Source organism: Acomys russatus, chromosome 15 (genome assembly GCF_903995435.1).
Source record: "Acomys russatus chromosome 15, mAcoRus1.1, whole genome shotgun sequence".
Taxonomy (NCBI): Eukaryota; Metazoa; Chordata; class Mammalia; order Rodentia; family Muridae; genus Acomys; species Acomys russatus.
The window spans coordinates 41,457,759-41,475,259 of NC_067151.1; the positions used below are offsets into that span (position 1 = coordinate 41,457,759).

Consider the following 17,501-nt stretch of genomic DNA (forward strand, 5'->3'; position numbering starts at 1 on the left):
CTTGTTTGGTGAGGGCATCTTCTAGTGACTGAATTCTTAAACGGAATGGGAGGGTTGGGAGAAAAAAATTGGCTGTAGCCAAAGGTTTGTGAAGGTGCAATGGAGGAATATTAATTCAAAGATCAAATATGTTAAAAAGCCCTGTGTAGCTTCTGGCAATGCTTACTAAGGTTGCATGCACAAATTCACACACAGTGGCCTTGGTTTTGAGCACGCAACATGTGCACTTGCACTGTGCATGTCATCATACCACACGGCACCAGCAAATGCTACTTGAAACACTTTAGCTCAGTTTCAAGACTCTGGTATGTTTTTTATTGCATGTATGAAAGTTTTCTGCTCTTATGTAGACGTAACTTAATTATGGCTTCTCCCAGTGTCTTCTGAACACAACTCGCAGCACACAACTATCAAATTGCCATGCCTTTGAATTGCAGTGTGTTAAGATGTTTGGTTTTAGAAATTGCTATCTGAAATCCCAGAGAGTTTCATTAAAAAATGGGATAAAACATTCTGACTTGGTTTTTCTAACAGTGTCTGAAATGGTCCTGCATGGACTTCTGTCTTTTTGCACTATGTGTTCATATGTCAGCCCTGATAACTATAAATTTAAAACAATGATCAACTCTAAAGAATATTAAAGATGTTCTATGTCCAGCAGCATTAAATATTCAGCCAAACTTCAAGTTCTTCTGTAAAAATAAGCAAGGACATCTATCTCATCAGTAGGCAGCTCTGTTAATTGCATGCTATATGCCAAAATGATAATATGTGTATATATGATATTTATTAAAGTATTTTTTGTGATTTATTATCAGTGTTTGATTTGTCCATGTATATTTACACACACACACACACACACACACACACACACACACACACACACACACACACACACACCCCTAGGGTCACAAAAGCGTCTTGACTGTAAAGACATTTCAAGCAGGAAAAGCTTGAGAAGCTGTGATGGACTGTGGTAGTCGCTGAGCTCAGTGACTGTTGGCAGGACTGCTCAGCCAGGCACACAGTCACCAAGAACATACTCTCCCCTTCCAGCTTTGACTGCATCTGACAAGAAAGCAGCCCAATTGTTAAGGGCGGTCCAGAAGGCCACCAAGAGCATGCCGTCTGCAAGGTATAGGCGTTTTTTCCCTAGCTCCTCACCTTCACCTTGTCAATCCACAGTTGCCGTTATGCCTCCTCTTCTGTTTCCCCAGAATTGATTTCAAGAGACATGCCCCTTGGCCTAGTGTCCAGATATAAGTGAGTTTATACTATCTGAGTCTCTCTGCTTCTGGGTTAGCTCACTCATTATGATCATTTCTAGTTCAATCCATTTGTCCACAAATTTCAGAAATTTCTTGTTTTTAATAGCTAGCATCATATTCAAGGGGAGGAGGTCCCCATCAGTCACAGTCATAGGGAAGGGGAATGGGGTGAAAGCGGGAGTGAGGGAGGAATGGGAGGATGCATGGGATGGGATAGCAATTGAGATGTAATATGAATGATTTTATTTTTCAGTAAAAAAAAGAAAAAAAAGAATTGATTTCAAAACTTAAATGCTCTGCTTGGTTCTGTCATTTGGGTGTCGTTGGCTTCTATTTAAATACAAACACATTTTTAGAAACAGAGGAACAAGGAAAAATGCAAATGGGTTTCACCTGCTGCCCTTTACAAAACTCACCCAATTTATTCAGAATCTTTGGCAAGAGGAGAGGCTCGTCTGTTTCAGTTTCTCATTCTCTCTGGGATGCTAATTGTTTTTCTTTCGATAGTCTTGTTGTTTTGGCCCGAAGTCTAAAACCTGGCCTGCTGAGCTGTGTGTGTCTCATTTGTAAATCAGTTGACATCTGCTTTGAGTTTTATCATCTATAATTTTCTTTCAGGATCGCTTCACTTGTTCATTTTCTCTTTAATTGTAAGAATCAGGTTTTTGTCTTTGCTTTACACAAAGGTAGAGACCTTTCCGCTCTTGAGGGGCATGGACTCAAATGAGTAAAATCGCATGGTTACAAGGAAGGCTATTCAGGGAAAAGATGTTGGGGGAGAAGCCTTAGCAACCATCCCAGAGAGGATGAGCCCTGGATACAAAAGGCTAGCTGTCCACACCACACGTCTGAGGTTCCCACTGAATAATTACAATCTGTTAGAAGGAGATTGACAGGGAGGCTTGAACTGGGAGAAATGTTTTGAATTGAGAGAGGTTGATGTGACGGTCATATGTGGGATGAATGCTGACCTTTTTGTTTCTTTATACACACACACACACACACCGCCTCCCTCCCCCCCCCCCCCCCGCCCCAATTGCTGGAGAATGAAAGCAGAGCCTCACAAGCAAGGCAAAGTTTATGCTACTGAGCTATATCCATACGCCCTTTTCTTTCCCTCCATCCTTCTATCCCTCCATCCCTCCTCTCCCTCCTTTCACTCTTGCTTTCTTTTCTTCTTTTTCTCCCTTCCTCCATCCTCCCTTCCTTTATTTCCTTCTCTTTTTCATTTTACCTCAAAAATTGCTAATAGGACTAGGGATTAATTATCAAAGATTAATTTCACTGTTAAAATATTGGGTGTGACAGCCTTGTAACGTCTCCTCACTTTACTTAATGCTTTCATAAGCACAAGCTCAGAAATGTTTGTAGGCAACATGTCCCCTGGCCAGGGCACATGTGTGAGCTTTTCTTCTGGCAAGTGTGTTCATAATGGTGGGAAGAAGACACAAGCAGGTTGGCTGTGCACACACTATGAAAACTTTTCTTAAATATCAGCTGCAGAGACTCTAAGCTACACTTTGAAACTATATTATGAATCTTACCTGACAGTGGTTTTGGGGTTTCATATATATTATTGGAAGCTACTATGTCAAATGATATTTTTGAAACACACACACACACACACACACACACACACACACACACACACACACACGGTTTTTAACTGGAGAATTCTTTGTCTCCAAAAGGACATGTAGAAATTTCACAGCCAAATTCATTGTCACAACTAACAGTGGGGACTATGATTAGGCTCAGGCTTCTGATAAATAGTCTATCAAGCACAGGGCAGCTCACAAGAATAGAAAGGGTGCCCTGCGGACACTGTGCACTGAATTCACTCTCAGTCTTCAGTCCCAGTTACCTTCTTTCCACATCAGCCACATTTTGGTGGCTCACTCACCACCACCATCAATAATTTCCCCCTTGGCCAACACTCATGTTTGATTATTTTTTTTAAAATGTGAATCTCGCCGTCTTCTTGTTGGGACAGTCTCTGTACTAGAGCAGCCTTCTTGAAATGGGTTCTGAGTTTATCCCACCCTCTACTAAATCCCACAGTGACTTCTACGGAGTAAAATCCATGCTACTACGAAAGGCATGCCAAACATCCCATGTCTCTTCCCTGCCTTTGCCTCATCATCATCGCTAAGTGTTGTTCTTCTTATAACATACACTTTACTCATACAAAATGATGCCTTGTTTCAAGAAAGACATACATGCCACCAAAAAGGCAGCCTGCTAGAATCTGGATATCTCCCAAGACTTGGTCCAAAATATCTTTTTCTCTAGGGGATATTTCTTTTTTTTTTTTTAATTTTAAAAATTAATTTATTCATATTACATCTCAATGGTTATCCCATCCCTTGTGTCCTCCCATTCCTCCCTCCCTCCCATTTTCCCCTTACTCCCCTCCCTTATGACTGTGCCCGAGGGAGACTTCCTCCCCCTTTCTATGCTCATAGGGTATCAAATCTCTTCTTGGTAGCCTGCTATCCTCCCTCTGAGTGCCACCAGGTCTCCTCCTCCAGGGGACATGGTCAAATGTGAGGCACCAGAGTACGTGAAAAAGTCATATCCCACTCTCCACTCAAGTGTGGAGACTGTTCTGACCATTGGCTAGATCTGGGTAGGGGTTTAAAGTTTACCGCCTGTATTGTCCTTGGCTGGTGCCTTAGTTTGAGCGGGACCCCTGGGCCCAAATCTGCCTATCATAATGTTCTACTTGTAGGTTTCTAGGACCCTCTGGATCCTTCTACTTTTGCTATTCTCCCATGCTTCTCTCATCTAGAGTCCCAATAGGATGTCCTCCCCTCTGTCCCAGTTTCCTGGTAAGTGAAGGCTTTCGTGGGACATGCCCCTCCAGGGGATATTTCTTGATCTCAATTTTACCCTTTCTTTGCCCATAAACAGGTAGATTTGATCATCTCATCATTCTCCAAATTCCTTGAACTCATCTTTAGCTTTTCTCTAGCCTCTAATTGTATTCACTCATTATTTAAATACTCATAGAATCTTTTAAACAGCGACCTCCTTGGTTACAAGGACCGTTCTCTGTTTATCTCTCTTAGATTCCTGCTTCAGAGTAAACTGCTATCAGATGCTTATTGAGTAAACAAATGGGCACTTCTTGGCAATGCCGTTTGTACTTCATTCTTATTTCTTTATCATATTTTGCACTTCTTTTAGACTTTTGCTATATTTGGTTTCTATAAATACAGAGGAATTCTGGCAAGTGACCTAATTCATTCAGAAGTTACTCTTGGGTGACTGTGGGTGTGGCTTCCTTTGGCAAGTCTCACTACTACCAAGGAAGGCATTGCTGTCTGGGCTTTGTCTCCACGGTTGGTTCCCAGCATCTCCCCAAGGAGCTTCTCAGAAGTGCCTGCTCACCTGCCATTCCCAGCCTTGCTGTTTTCCAGTTGTCGGGAGAGCAGCTTGGCAACGTTGGTGAAGCTGTTGCTCATTCGGAAGATGTCCCTGCTGTGAGGGCCCAGGATGGAGGAGAAGGTATCAGTGATGCTCTTAATTTCCAGAAGGAGAATATGGTGAAACGAATGCTCCATGTTAGCCAGCTGGCTTACCAGATATCGCAGGCAGCTCCTGGCTCTCTCCTGCCAACAACAATGAACAACAGAAGTCTGTAGGACAATATAATATCAAAGTACATGAACTAAGTTTCTTCAAAGAAATATGGGTGATATTCACAGGGCAGGCACTTTTGAAGACAGTGTACCTGTGTGAGCTCATGATATGAAATGTATCACAGAGACATTTCCTGTTCTCAACTTAAAGTCACAAGACAGAAGTGGAATATCTTCATCACATGCCAGGCTCATCTTAGAAGTTACGAGCACATCCCAGATGGATAAGGATGGGAATTTACTGTCATGAGGAAGCAGACAGACAGTCACAAAATACCTATGCAAAATACGTGGTAAGTTTGAATGAAGAAATGTGCCTCAAAATAAAGATGAGGCAGGAATAGGAGATCCCAGGAAATTAATATTAAAACAGTACACTAGGCACATCTCAGAGAGAAGGTAACATTCAAATTCAATAAGGATTTTTTTTTTTTTTAACAATTGATACCCAGCAGTTAGAGTTAAAGTTAGAGTAAAATTCATCCTGCTTGATATGGGGAAGTAGGGAGATCTAGAAGTGGGGCCACGTGGGATGTGACATTTTATTTACTGTTTGCCTCGCTGACAGTGTAAGTTCAAACTTGTAAGTTCCCCAGGCTCATGGTGGGATTCTTCTTTAGCATTCTACAGTCATTCCACAAATGTTTATGTGTCCCTCTAGTTTTGGGGACAGTATTTGCTAAGCTGCCAATGTAGCTCAGTTGCCACAGCAGTTTCATAGCATGTGTAAGGCCCTGTGATGATCCATAGATTCTTTCTCCATCATCAGTCCAAACACTTTTTCACCATTAAAAAAAAAAAAAAAAAAGAAAAAAAAGAAAATTATTTGTCTTAGAAGCATTTATCTTCCTGGTGGTGAAGGTGGCCGTGTGCATATTTGCTGAAATCAGCCTCATTCTGAATGATCCTCTGGAAGCCAAACTGAGTTGAAGGGAAAATTAATCACATTGCAGGAACAAGAAAACTCCCAACTCCTAACTGCTCAGGACCCAGCATATGAATCCATGCCAACTTCACATCATCTGTTCTGAAACCTTGGAGCACATCCAGGTACCTCACAGGGGTAACAGATGTGATTTTGGATGAGAAAGTGTGATGCTAGAACAAGAAGGGGATTAGGGAATTCTGATTTCTTTCTCAGATACCAAATATTTTGTCTCTGGGGCTTCATACTGCATCTTTGTGCTTTCTGTCTTCCCTCGATGAGGCGGGTCAGCAGCACCTGCGTGTCATAATGTGGTCCAGTCGCCATCCACCCAGACCCATTATTTAGTATTAAAATACAAATAGTGGCTACACGAGGACAGTTAGTCTAAGTGTCAAGGCTCGCCCTCCTCCTCTCAGTACTCACGGGATCCTCAGAGTGACATCATGAGGTAAGGAACACGGTGGCTATCATTTTGCAGAGTGGACACTGAGCACAGACTAACATGCTCAAAGCTACATATAACTCTCTGTCTCTGAATTGTACCCTCACTGGCTATGGGACCAGCCCTTCCTACCAAACGCAAGATCATGAGTTAGTCCATACCCCTTCAGGCCTCCTATTTACAATCATAGTTATGCAGTTCTTTTTGCTTAATCACATTTGACTTGCCTTCTAAGTATCATAAATACTCTGTAAATACAAAATAGGCTGGCAATTTTCAAGCCTTTTGTTTGTAGGGAGGGACCTTTGCCTCTTTTTAAAATGTTTGAAGGCTCCAACAAGTGTCTGTTTGTCTGGGATGTATGCACTGATATTTGCCATTTGGAAACTAAACTGCAAAGTTACACTCACCAGTTCATCTACAAACAATGAACCATGTGTATGTTAGATACATATGTTTATGAAAAACTCACTCTCCAAAGCAGAACTTTTGCAAATCTCTGTAGTATAACGATTGCTCCCATGCATAAAAAAAACTGTATTGTCATATCTGCTTTTTATCTGCCGTGTTATATCTGGCCTCACATAGGTTATATAGCTGGGGAAAGAAGGACTGTTTTCAAAATCGTCTTGATAATTAAACATATTCTTCATGAATACTCCATGAAATCAAGAGGTAGTAACAACATGAAATATTAATATTTTTGTACTCTGTTACATTAAAATCTACCAGTCTATGTTGTTGTTTGAATGAGTCTTTTACCCATGCATGATATTATACCATTAAGCATTGGTTATTTGGCAAGACATTGGTTCACCGAGATAGGCATATCTTCTAAATGTGGATGCACTTTACGCTATCATAACAGAAAACATTGCATTTGAAAAAGGGGGAAAGGGCTCATGAGTTCCCACCCATAGCTAAGGAGCTGTTGACAATTGATGGCCTTAAGTATGGGAAACAGTTTACTTTAAGGGTGTTGTCCACACTCCAGTGGATTGTCCAACATCCATGAACATATGGGCAGCATAAAAAGACTCAAAGGATTACTATTTTTTCTTAAAGAGGACATAATTTTGAAGGAGTCGGGAGTGATGGGTGATGCTGAGAGCAAAGGAATATTGGAAAATATGATTGAATCGCAGGTATAAAATCACCAATCAACTAATAAAACATATTTTAAAGGAGAAAACAACAACAGAAAAAACCCCCAAATCTCAACTGTTGATATTACCGTACCTCTTGCCTAGTGCCTTAGTTTGAGGAGGACCCCAGGACCCAGATCTGCCTGTCATAAAGTTCTTCTTGTAGGTTTCCAGGACCCTGTGGGTCCTACTATTTCCCTATTCTTCCATGCTACTCTTGCCTAAAGTCTCAATAGGATGTCCTCTCCTCTGACCCACTTTCTTGGTAAGTAAAGTTTTTCATGGTACGTATCCCTTGGACTAGTGTCTTGATATAAGTGAGTATATACTGTTTGTCTCTTTTTGCTTCTGGGTGAACTCACTCATTATGATAATTTCTAGATCAATCCATTTGTCTACAAATTTTGGGAATTCCTCGTTTTTAATAGCTGAGTAGTATTCCATAGTGTAAATGTACCACAGTTTCTTAGTCCATTCTTCTACTGAGGGACACTAGGCTGTTTCCATGTTCTGGCTATTATGTATAAAGCAGCTATGAACATGGTTGAGCATATGTCCCTGTTGTGTGGTAGTGCGTCTTCTGGGTATATTCCAAGGAGTGGGATGGCTGGGTCTTGAGGAAGCCCTATTCCCATTTTTCTGAGAAAGCGCCAGATAGCTTTCCAAAGTGGTTGTACTAGTCTGCATTCCCACCAGCAATGAAGAAGTGTTCCTCTCTCTCCACATCCTCGCCAACATGTGGTGTCATTAGAGTTTTTGATCTTAGCCATTCTGATGAGTGTAAGATGGAATCTCAGTGTCGTTTTGATTTGCATTTCTCTGATGACTAACAAGGACGAGCATTTCTTTAAGTGTTTCTCGGCCATTTGATATTCCTCTGTTGAGAATTCTCTGTTAAGTTCCAAGCCCCATTTCACAATTGGGTTGTTTGGTTTTGTGGTGTTTAATTTCTTGAATTCTTTATATATTTTGGATATTAAACCTTTGTCAGATGAAGGGTTGGTGAAGATCTTTTCCCAGTCTGTAGGCTGTCGTTTTGTTCTCTTGACAGTGTCTCCTGCCTTACAGAAGCTTCTCAGCCTCATGAGGTCCCATTTATTAATTGTTGATATTAAGGCCTGGGCTGTTGGTGAACTGTTCAGGAAGTTGTTTCCTGTGCCTATGTGTCCCAGGCTCTTACCCACTTTTTCCTCTAACTGAATTAATGTCTCTGGTTTTAAGTTGAGGTCTTTAATCCACTTGGACTTGAGTTTTGTGCATGGTGACAAATAAGGGTCTAATTGCATTTTTCTACCATACTTCTAATCAGGAAATCCCCTGCCATGTTCAGATTGGTGGGTACAGATTTTCAAAACTTGAATTTTCACTCCTACCTCAGATTTTATCACCAGAAACTGATGCAGTCTGTGACATGGAGATCCACATCTGTGGACTCAACAAACTGCAGATTAAAATATTCGGGGGGGGGGCTTGGCATCTGTGCTGCACGTGGGTGGACCATTCTTGTCATTATTCCCTAAGCATTTCAACACGAACGTGGGCCTGCACGGCACTTTCATGGTGTTAGATGGTCTAGGTCATTTAGGGATAACATGGCATCTACAAGAGGATGAGCACATTAAGCATTGTCTTCTATAAAGGAATGGAACACTTTTGGGTTTTGATATCCACAGTATATTGATTCCCCTGACACACACACACACACACACACACACACACACACAAACACACACACTTTCTTTTGTAACAAAATACCTGGCAAGAGGCAACTTAAGGGAAGGGTTTATTTGAGCTTACAGCTCAAGGGGATCAGCCCATATTTTTGAACAGAGACTGACATTGCATTAGCAGTCTGAAAATAGAAAATGACAGGAATTCGGACCAGGATAAGAATGTGAACGCCTGCCCCTAGGAATCTACCTCCTCCAGCTACGTCTCACTTAGCAACCCCCCCTCCCCAACACACACCTCGTAGAGTGCTATGTTAATCAATGTTCTCTAGAGGAACAGACCTTAGAGAACGGATCTATGGATCTATCTACACCTATATCTACATCTACCTCTGTCTCTACCTGTCTCTACCTTCCCACCTCAAAAGACCTGCATTAAAGGTTTATTTCCTCACCTCAAAGATCTGGATTAGAAATTAATCTTCCCACTTCAAATGCTTTCATTAACAAAAATTTCCTCACAGGTATGCCCAGGCATTTGAGTTTTATTTAATATCATATGTAGTCAAGTTGACAACTGAGATTTCCAAATGAAAACAATAACCATGTCATAATTAAATCTAGCATGATATAATTATCCCACGCACAATCGCAAACACATTATATATTTAATCAGGTCATAATTATGCCGAATATGATATAACTATCCTCATACAACCACAAATGTATTACATTTAGAATAGGTGGCAATTTCCCTTGAGGGACATTCTTCTAGTATCTCTTCTTAAATATGATAACCATTCAAAATCCCTTAATTGATGCTATATCACATATTAAAACATTTCAGTAAAGAAAACAACTATCTGTACAAACACATTCTTAACAAAATACAAGAGAAACACTCATGTCATTTATAATTCTGTTTTTTTTTTTCAACTGGTCATATGGACTTAGCTAATACTTACAAATACCTTGCTCTACTATCCACTCTGTATTTCCTCCACCTTCAGCAAGCACCTCAGCTAGCTGTGGTTCTTTTCCTGGAAGAGTGACCCATACTTCCTTTCCTGATGTGTCTGTGACCTTTTTCATCCTCCTGGATTAGGCTGCTGTAGACTCCAGACTTAATCTTTCTCACCTCCATGTGGAGAAGCAATCCAGTTTCCCCATATGGGTCAATCACCCCTCCTAACACTGTTATTCCTTTTCTTAGCCTGTTGACTTTAGGGCAGCAGAATGTAAAGTGGCCAGGGGGACTTCTGAGCTTCCAGTTCAATGGATGTTTGTTGTGGATGCTGGTAGGAGTGCTCCCCTCTCTAGAACCAAGACTTTGAGGCCAGCAGAATATAAGGTCATGGGATAAGTAAGCAAAAAATTTTCCTAGGGAGTCACTAGGGGTGATAGCGAGTGGAGTTATTACACTTTCCACCCCATGGATTCCTGGAGTCATGGATTCTGGCTACAGGGGAAACTATGCCATATATTAGATACTCATTCAAAGCATATAATGCCTTCTGGCACACCTAGTTGGCACAGTAGCCTTCGAAGGGCCATTCCACCTTTCTATCTGGCCAGCTACTACAGGATGGTCGGGAGCATAGTTAGACCAGCAGCCTCCGCAATCCTGGGCTCAGTGTCTCACTTCTCCATCTATGAACTGAGATTCTTGATTAGATGCAATATCATGTGGAAAACCATGATGGTGGGATAAGGCATTCTGTGAGTTCATGTGTGGTGGTTTTAGCAGAAGCATTGCATCCAGAAAAGGCAAATCTAGAAACAGGATAAGTATCTACTCTAGTAAGAACAAAATGTTGTCCTTTCTACAAAGGAAGTTGTCCAATGCAGTCAGCCTGCCAACAGGTTGCTGGCTGGTCATCCTGGGGAAGGAATGATGCAAAAGTGGGGCTCAGTATTGGCTTCTGCTATTGGCAGATCTGGCACTCAACAGTAGTTGGAGCCAGGTCAGCCTTGCTGAACGGAAGTACATGTTCTTGAGCCCACACATAATTCCCATCTCTGCGACCATGGCCACTTTGTTCATGGGCCCATTGGACAATGACATGAGTGGATGAAGAAGAGTTGACTGTCCACTGAATGGGTCATTATGTCTACTTGATTATTGAACTCCTCCTTAGTGGAAGTGGCCTTTTGATGATCACAAATACCTGTCCCTCCTTTGCTCATGTGGAGAGATCTATCCACATACTTATACCCCAGATGCCTTTCTCACCAGTTTTTCAGTCATGCTCTTTCCAAGTCCCTGACCATCCAGCCAATCAATTGGCTACAGCCTGTGAATCACATCTGGACATTTCTCTTTCCAAAAAAATATATGAACATGTGTACAGCCTGAAGTTCTTCCCATTGTGAAGATTTCCCTTTGCTGATGTCCCATAAGGGGGTTGTGATGCTTCAGCTGTCCATATCTGGGTGGTTCCTACAAAATGTGCAAAGCCAACAGCATACCAGGTCCATCCTAGTCCTTTCTTCCTCACTCAACTGATAATATGTATTCCAGGCCCCACACAAAGCTAGCAGCTCTCTGAGTCACTTGGTATATGGGTGGGAGTAATACACCCAAATAAGGAATGTGCTGTCTCTAGATTCCAAATAGACCCACTAAATGGTGTGTGTGTGTGTGTGTGTGTGTGTGTGTGTGTGTGTGTGTTAGTGATGGGACGGGCCAGGTGCAATAATTTATCTTTCATCTTAGAAAGAATATGTCTGCATGTCCCACATCACAAGACTCCTAAGAGTTTCACTGAGGTAGAAGGCCCTTGAGTTTTGGTTGAATTTATTTCTGATGCTCTGATGCATATACACGTTACCAACAACTCCAAGGCTGTGACCTCCTCACTTGGTCCAATCAGTATAATGTTATCAATGCAGTGAACCAATGTCATATTTTGGGGAAGAGACAGGTGATCAAGATCCCTTCTAACTAAGTTTTGACAGGGGGCTGGAGGGTTAATGTATCCTTGAGGTAAAACTGTGAAGGTGTACTGCTGGTCTCACCAACTGAAAGCAAATTGCTTGTGGTGGTCTTTATGGACAGGCACCAAGAGAAAGTAATTTTCTAAATCAATTGCTGCTAGCTATGTATCAGGAGATGGCTGATCTGCTGTTATGGATATCACATCTGGTACAACTGGTCACTACTTGATTGACTTTTCAATACTTAACTGTCATTCTCTATGATCCATCTGTCTTCTGTACCAGTCAGATAGGAGAGTTAGAGGGAGATGTTGTAGGAACCACTACTTACTCATCTTTCATGTCTTTGATGGAGACACTAATCTCTACAATTCCTCCAAGAATTTGATACTATTTTTAATCTACTATTTTAGAGGCAACTCTAAAGGCTTCTATGACTTTCCAACCAAACTAGTCCTTGCTGCACAGGTTAAGGAGCCAATGTGAGAATTCTGCCAATTTCTAAGAATATCTATCCCATTTATACCTTCCAGGATTGGGGAAATAGCCACGGGATAAGTTTTGGGGACCAACTAGGCCTACTGTGACTTGGACATCCCCACAAATTCCATAAATCCCCTGACATAATAAGATCCTACTTTAACTAGAGGGCTGCAATGTTTTGTGGGATCTTCTGGAATCAGCATGAGTTCAGAACCAGGATCTGATAGAGCCTGGGAAGTCTGATTGTTTCCTTCCCTTAGTGTACAGTTACCCTTGTAAAAACTCTAGGTCCTGTAACAGGGCTCCAGGTCTTTCTAGGCCCTGAGACCTTAGCACAATTGACTCCATGATGAAAGTGCCATTCAGGCTGTAAAACTCAGCATGTAGACTGCACCACCTACTGAAATGAAAACAAAAGCCTAATCCATCAAAGGCCATAGTTCTGGGAAAGTCTCAAAATGTACAAACTTTGTTTTTTAGCTTTAGTTCCACTTCTGGCTAACTGATCTTGTTAACTGAAATATGTCAACCCAGTAATTTTTTTTTCTTTTTCTTAAAAGCTCATCCTGAGAAAGAGCTCAATGCTATGCTGGGATCCCAAGCACCCAGATAATTGCTAGCCAGTTCATAAAGATTTCCTATTGGGTTAAACCCTCATCCAACCAGTCTTCTCTGGTAAATAACCCACAACATGTCCCTCTGGGGGTAGTACTGGGGAAAGGCTAACAGTAAAACTTTTAGGGATTTTATCAAGATCCTTCCTCCAGGGGAACTGTCTCTTTATTTAAGGGGTTCTGTTCTGAAAACTGCATCATTTGGAAACTGATTCCTGGGCTGGGACTCCCTTTTGCCAAGATCCAAGGTGGCCTTTCTTTCATTAGTTTGAGAACTTTTCCACATATATAGATCACACAGAAGTGTGTGGTTTTATTTAGATCAAATAAAAATTTCAGTAGGTTTCTTATCTCTTCCATGTCTGGAAACACCAGGATTGACTAGCCAGTACCAAAGGTCCATGTGAGTCACGCCACCATAAAATTCACTTTACCCGCGCTAACCATCATGGGTCAGGCCATTATGAGTATTATTTTGTCTGTGCTGCCCATTATGATAATGACATTTAATTCATCCAACTGAGGAGAAGCATCTCCAGTCCTAAGGTCTGGCACAATAAATAAAGGTGACAACAAAGCTCTTCAAATACGCTGGTGTCCTTCTCACCATTTTGTATCTTATAGGATTAGTGAGGGGCATGTCTTCTGGGCCTTCCCATTATAGAGGACTGGGTTTTACACAGAGTATCCACCCTAGCATTGTGGTTTCCCTGAGCCTTAAAAATCCCTTCATCAACACTAAGTCAAGGGATATCAGGCATCTCTGACTCTTTCAATAGGCCATCCTTTGACAACTGCTTCAGCCAAACATCCAAAGACACTTTTTTTCACTCTTAACTGTGTGAGCTTCCATACTACAACCCAGAATCCCAACTCATTGGACCCATATCAAGAAAATCAGCCTGATCCAGTTTTATGTTTCTTCCACCATTATCCCACACCCTTAAAATCCATCCCCACAAATATCCCCCAGACTTCTGCTTGAATGAATTAGCAAACTCGTTAAGCTCTTTAGTGTTGTTAACACACATGTTCATGGACTACACTTTCTTCCTCCCCTCTAGGAGCCTGCTTATCCTTCAGTGAGGTTATAGGTCTAGAAGCAAGTATTAGTAGGCCCTGGCTAACAGTAGTGTCTTGCCTGCTGTTTCCTTCAGAGAAAGTCATTGCTGGTTTAGCTGACAATGAAGGGTTATTTTCCTCAGTCAAAGTTGGTTAGAGCAACATTTCAAGAGGTGAAGGTAGGAGTCCATCTTCTGCTGAGTGTGGAGTAACTACTTCCGCAGGTGAGATAAATCCTTGAGAATGTGAGGGTTCGAAGTTCTCAGCTTCCATAGGGTACTCTCACATATCCTCATCCCAAAATACAGGAACCCATCATTTACCAAGTAATGACTGCCAACACCTTCTGAAGCTGGGACTTGAATTTTTCTGTAATTCAGCTAACCATATAATGAGGGCTAAGGTCATGTTTATATAACTTGAGCTCTGTGGCTGCTGGAGAAAAGATTTTCTTACAGGGCACACTGAGAAGCTTTTATGCTGTCTATACATCTGGAGCAAGTCAACATTATAATGTGTTCATTGCCCTTTGCCATATTCTGAGATGGTAGACATTGGTTAATTTGATCAAGGAGCGCATTCTTTTCCTTTGTCAATGTATCCAAAGATGCTTGAACCAACTGTCCAGCATCATCATTTTCCTTACTTTTCCACAAACAGTCAAACTTTTATATACAGAGTCACCAAAACAGTTTCTTCTCACAATTGGAGAATCGGGATAATAAAATGCATTTGTTTCAAGTTTGTAAAACAGTTCATACCATGGGTTTTCAGTCACTGTAGGTGTTGACAAATTAGAAAGCCTATTCCAGGTACTTAAAATATTCATCCTTATATCTCTGTTGCTCTAGAATCAGTTATGGTAACAAGTCTTTATTAGTTAGGGTTTTCTACAACAACAAAACTTATAGAATGAATCCCTCTGTCATTTAAATCTATATTTATAAAGGAGATTTATTAGAATGATTTACAAGCTATAGTTTAGCTAATCCAATAATAGCTGTCTGTGAGCAGAACTTCCAAGAATCCAGCAGTTGTTCAGTCCATGAGGCTGGATGTTTCAGCCAGTTTTCAGTATTTGATGGAATTCTGCAGAAGTAGATTCTAATGCCAGTGAAAGAATGGACTTAGTAGCAAGAATGAAAGCAAGCAGAAAAAGAGAGTGAGCTTTCAGTCTACCATGTCCTTTATATAGGCTGCCAGCAGAAGGCATGGTTTAGATTATCATATCAAAGATCTGGATTAGAGGTAGATCTTTTGGTTTCAAATGATTTAATTAAGAAAAAAATCCTGGCCTGCCAGGACCCTTGGGGCACAGCCAGTAGCAGTGAGCTTTGGTCTGTTGTCCAAGCTCCATCATCAGGCCTATGGCTCTGTCTGCCTTCTTGAGGAGACCTGCATGGCCCAGGAACATTCAGGTCCACCTGGAGCACAGCCATCAAAGATGAGCAGCATGCTATTCCCTGAGCTCTATTGTGAAGCCCATGGGCCTCCCCAAGGAAGATTCCTGCCAGTATCAGGAACATTTAGCCAACAGCAGGAACAACCAGATGGCTAAGGAACACAATAGACAAGAGGCAGGGCAACATGGTACCACCACAGTCCAGCTATCCTACTACAACAAGCCTTGGATAGTCTCACACAGCTAAAGCACAAGAAGATGACCTTAAATCCAATCTTATTAAGATAATAGAGGAGGCCCTTAAAGAGAAATGAATAAATTCCTTAAAGAAATACCGGAAGACAAGCAGTGGTATATGCCTGTAATCCCAGCACTTGAGAAGACAGAGGCAGGCAGATGTCTGTGAGTTTGAGGCCAGCCTGGTCTACAAAGTGAGTTCAGGACAGCCAAAGATCGACAAAGAAACCCTGTCGTGAAAAAAAAATCAAAAACAAAAAGAAAAGGAAGAAAGAAATACAAGAAAATATAACCAAATAGGTAAAGGAAATAAATAAAACTGTTTAAAACCTGAAAACAGAAATAGATGAAAAAAAAAAAAAAAAAAAAAAAAAGAAAGAAAAAGAAAGAAAGAAAGAAAAGAAAACACACTGAGAGAATACTGGTGATGGAAAACCAGGGAAAAGAACAGGAACTACAGACACCAACAATCAATAGAATAAAAGAGATGGAAGAGAGAATCTCAGGCATAGAAGATACAAGTGAAGAAACTTGTGCATTAGCCAAAGAATATGTTAAATCCAAAAAGTTCCTTACCCAAAACATCCAAGAAACCTGGGACATTATGAAAAGACCAAATCTAAGTGTAATAGGAATAGAAGAAGAAGGCTCCCAGCTCCAAAGCTCAGAAAATATTTTCAACAAAATCATAAAAGAAAATTTCTGGGGATTCCAAGATGGCGCCGACCATTAAGCCACGTATCTGATCTACTCCGTGGAGACCAGAGACATAAGAGGAGCAACAGATTGCTGGACTTTGAGAACTGTAGGTGAGTGGGGCCCCAAAGGCCGCAGACCAAACAGGGGGCCTACCCCCCTGGGTCAAGCAACATCCCAGAGGTGCTAAACGCACTCCCCAAACTCTGAAACGGAATCCACATGCAAACTGCAGCCTGTATATAAAGCAGAGACTCGCTGTATGGGGAGGGGTTTTTCCAGAGTCCCCAGCCAGAGGAGTCTCAGTGAAGAGGGTGAATCTGCCCTAGGATTCCTCCTTTCACACCACCCCAAACTGCAGAGGTCACCCGCCTAGGCCGACTGAAAACACAGGCGGTGGGACCCAACAGAGACAGCTATAGTGGGACTACAGCTCGCTGGCCATCCGGGGCCAAACTTAACACCAATCACAGCAGACTGAGCCTGCAAGCAGCGGCAGTGAGCAATCAGCTTGAACTGCTTCCACAGACCCTTCGGGAGACGTGGGTCTTACCTAGAGCTATAGCTGAACTTATTAGCCCTGCAGGAAGACCTGGTTCCACGGGCTTCCACCAGAGCTCTGCAACCCTATTGTTCCTACCCAGCCGCAAGGCACTGGTCCTATGCTCTGGTCCCTGCTCCCCGCTCCCCGCTCCCCGAACAAGAGAGCCCAGCTGGAGATCCTGGCCCGAGCAAGGCAGGCACTCTCACATTATCGGGAGACGAGAAGTGGATGGGTCGTGTCTGCAGAGTCTAATTGCTGTCCTAGAGTCTGAAAGGACCAGCATACCCTGGCAGGAAGATTTGGTTCCGCGAGCGGCTGCCAGAGCGCTGCAGCACCAGTCTTACTAACCACCCAGCCGCAAGGCCCTGGCCCTGTGCTCTCTGCTCCCCGAATGAGAGACCAGCTGAGCTGGCCCTGCGCTCCCTGTTT

At 42.1% G+C, this 17,501-nt stretch overlaps 1 protein-coding gene across 1 annotated transcript in view; it reads right to left on the reverse strand.

The window, feature by feature from the left end:
• Nucleotides 1-17,501, reverse strand: part of Veph1 (ventricular zone expressed PH domain containing 1) — a 205,494-nt gene that overhangs the window by 108,644 nt on the left and 79,349 nt on the right. Inside the window, exon 6 of the mRNA XM_051157270.1 lies at nt 4,662-4,882. Coding sequence (XP_051013227.1) covers nt 4,662-4,882 — 221 coding nt within the window. The remainder of the gene's footprint in view (nt 1-4,661; nt 4,883-17,501) is intronic.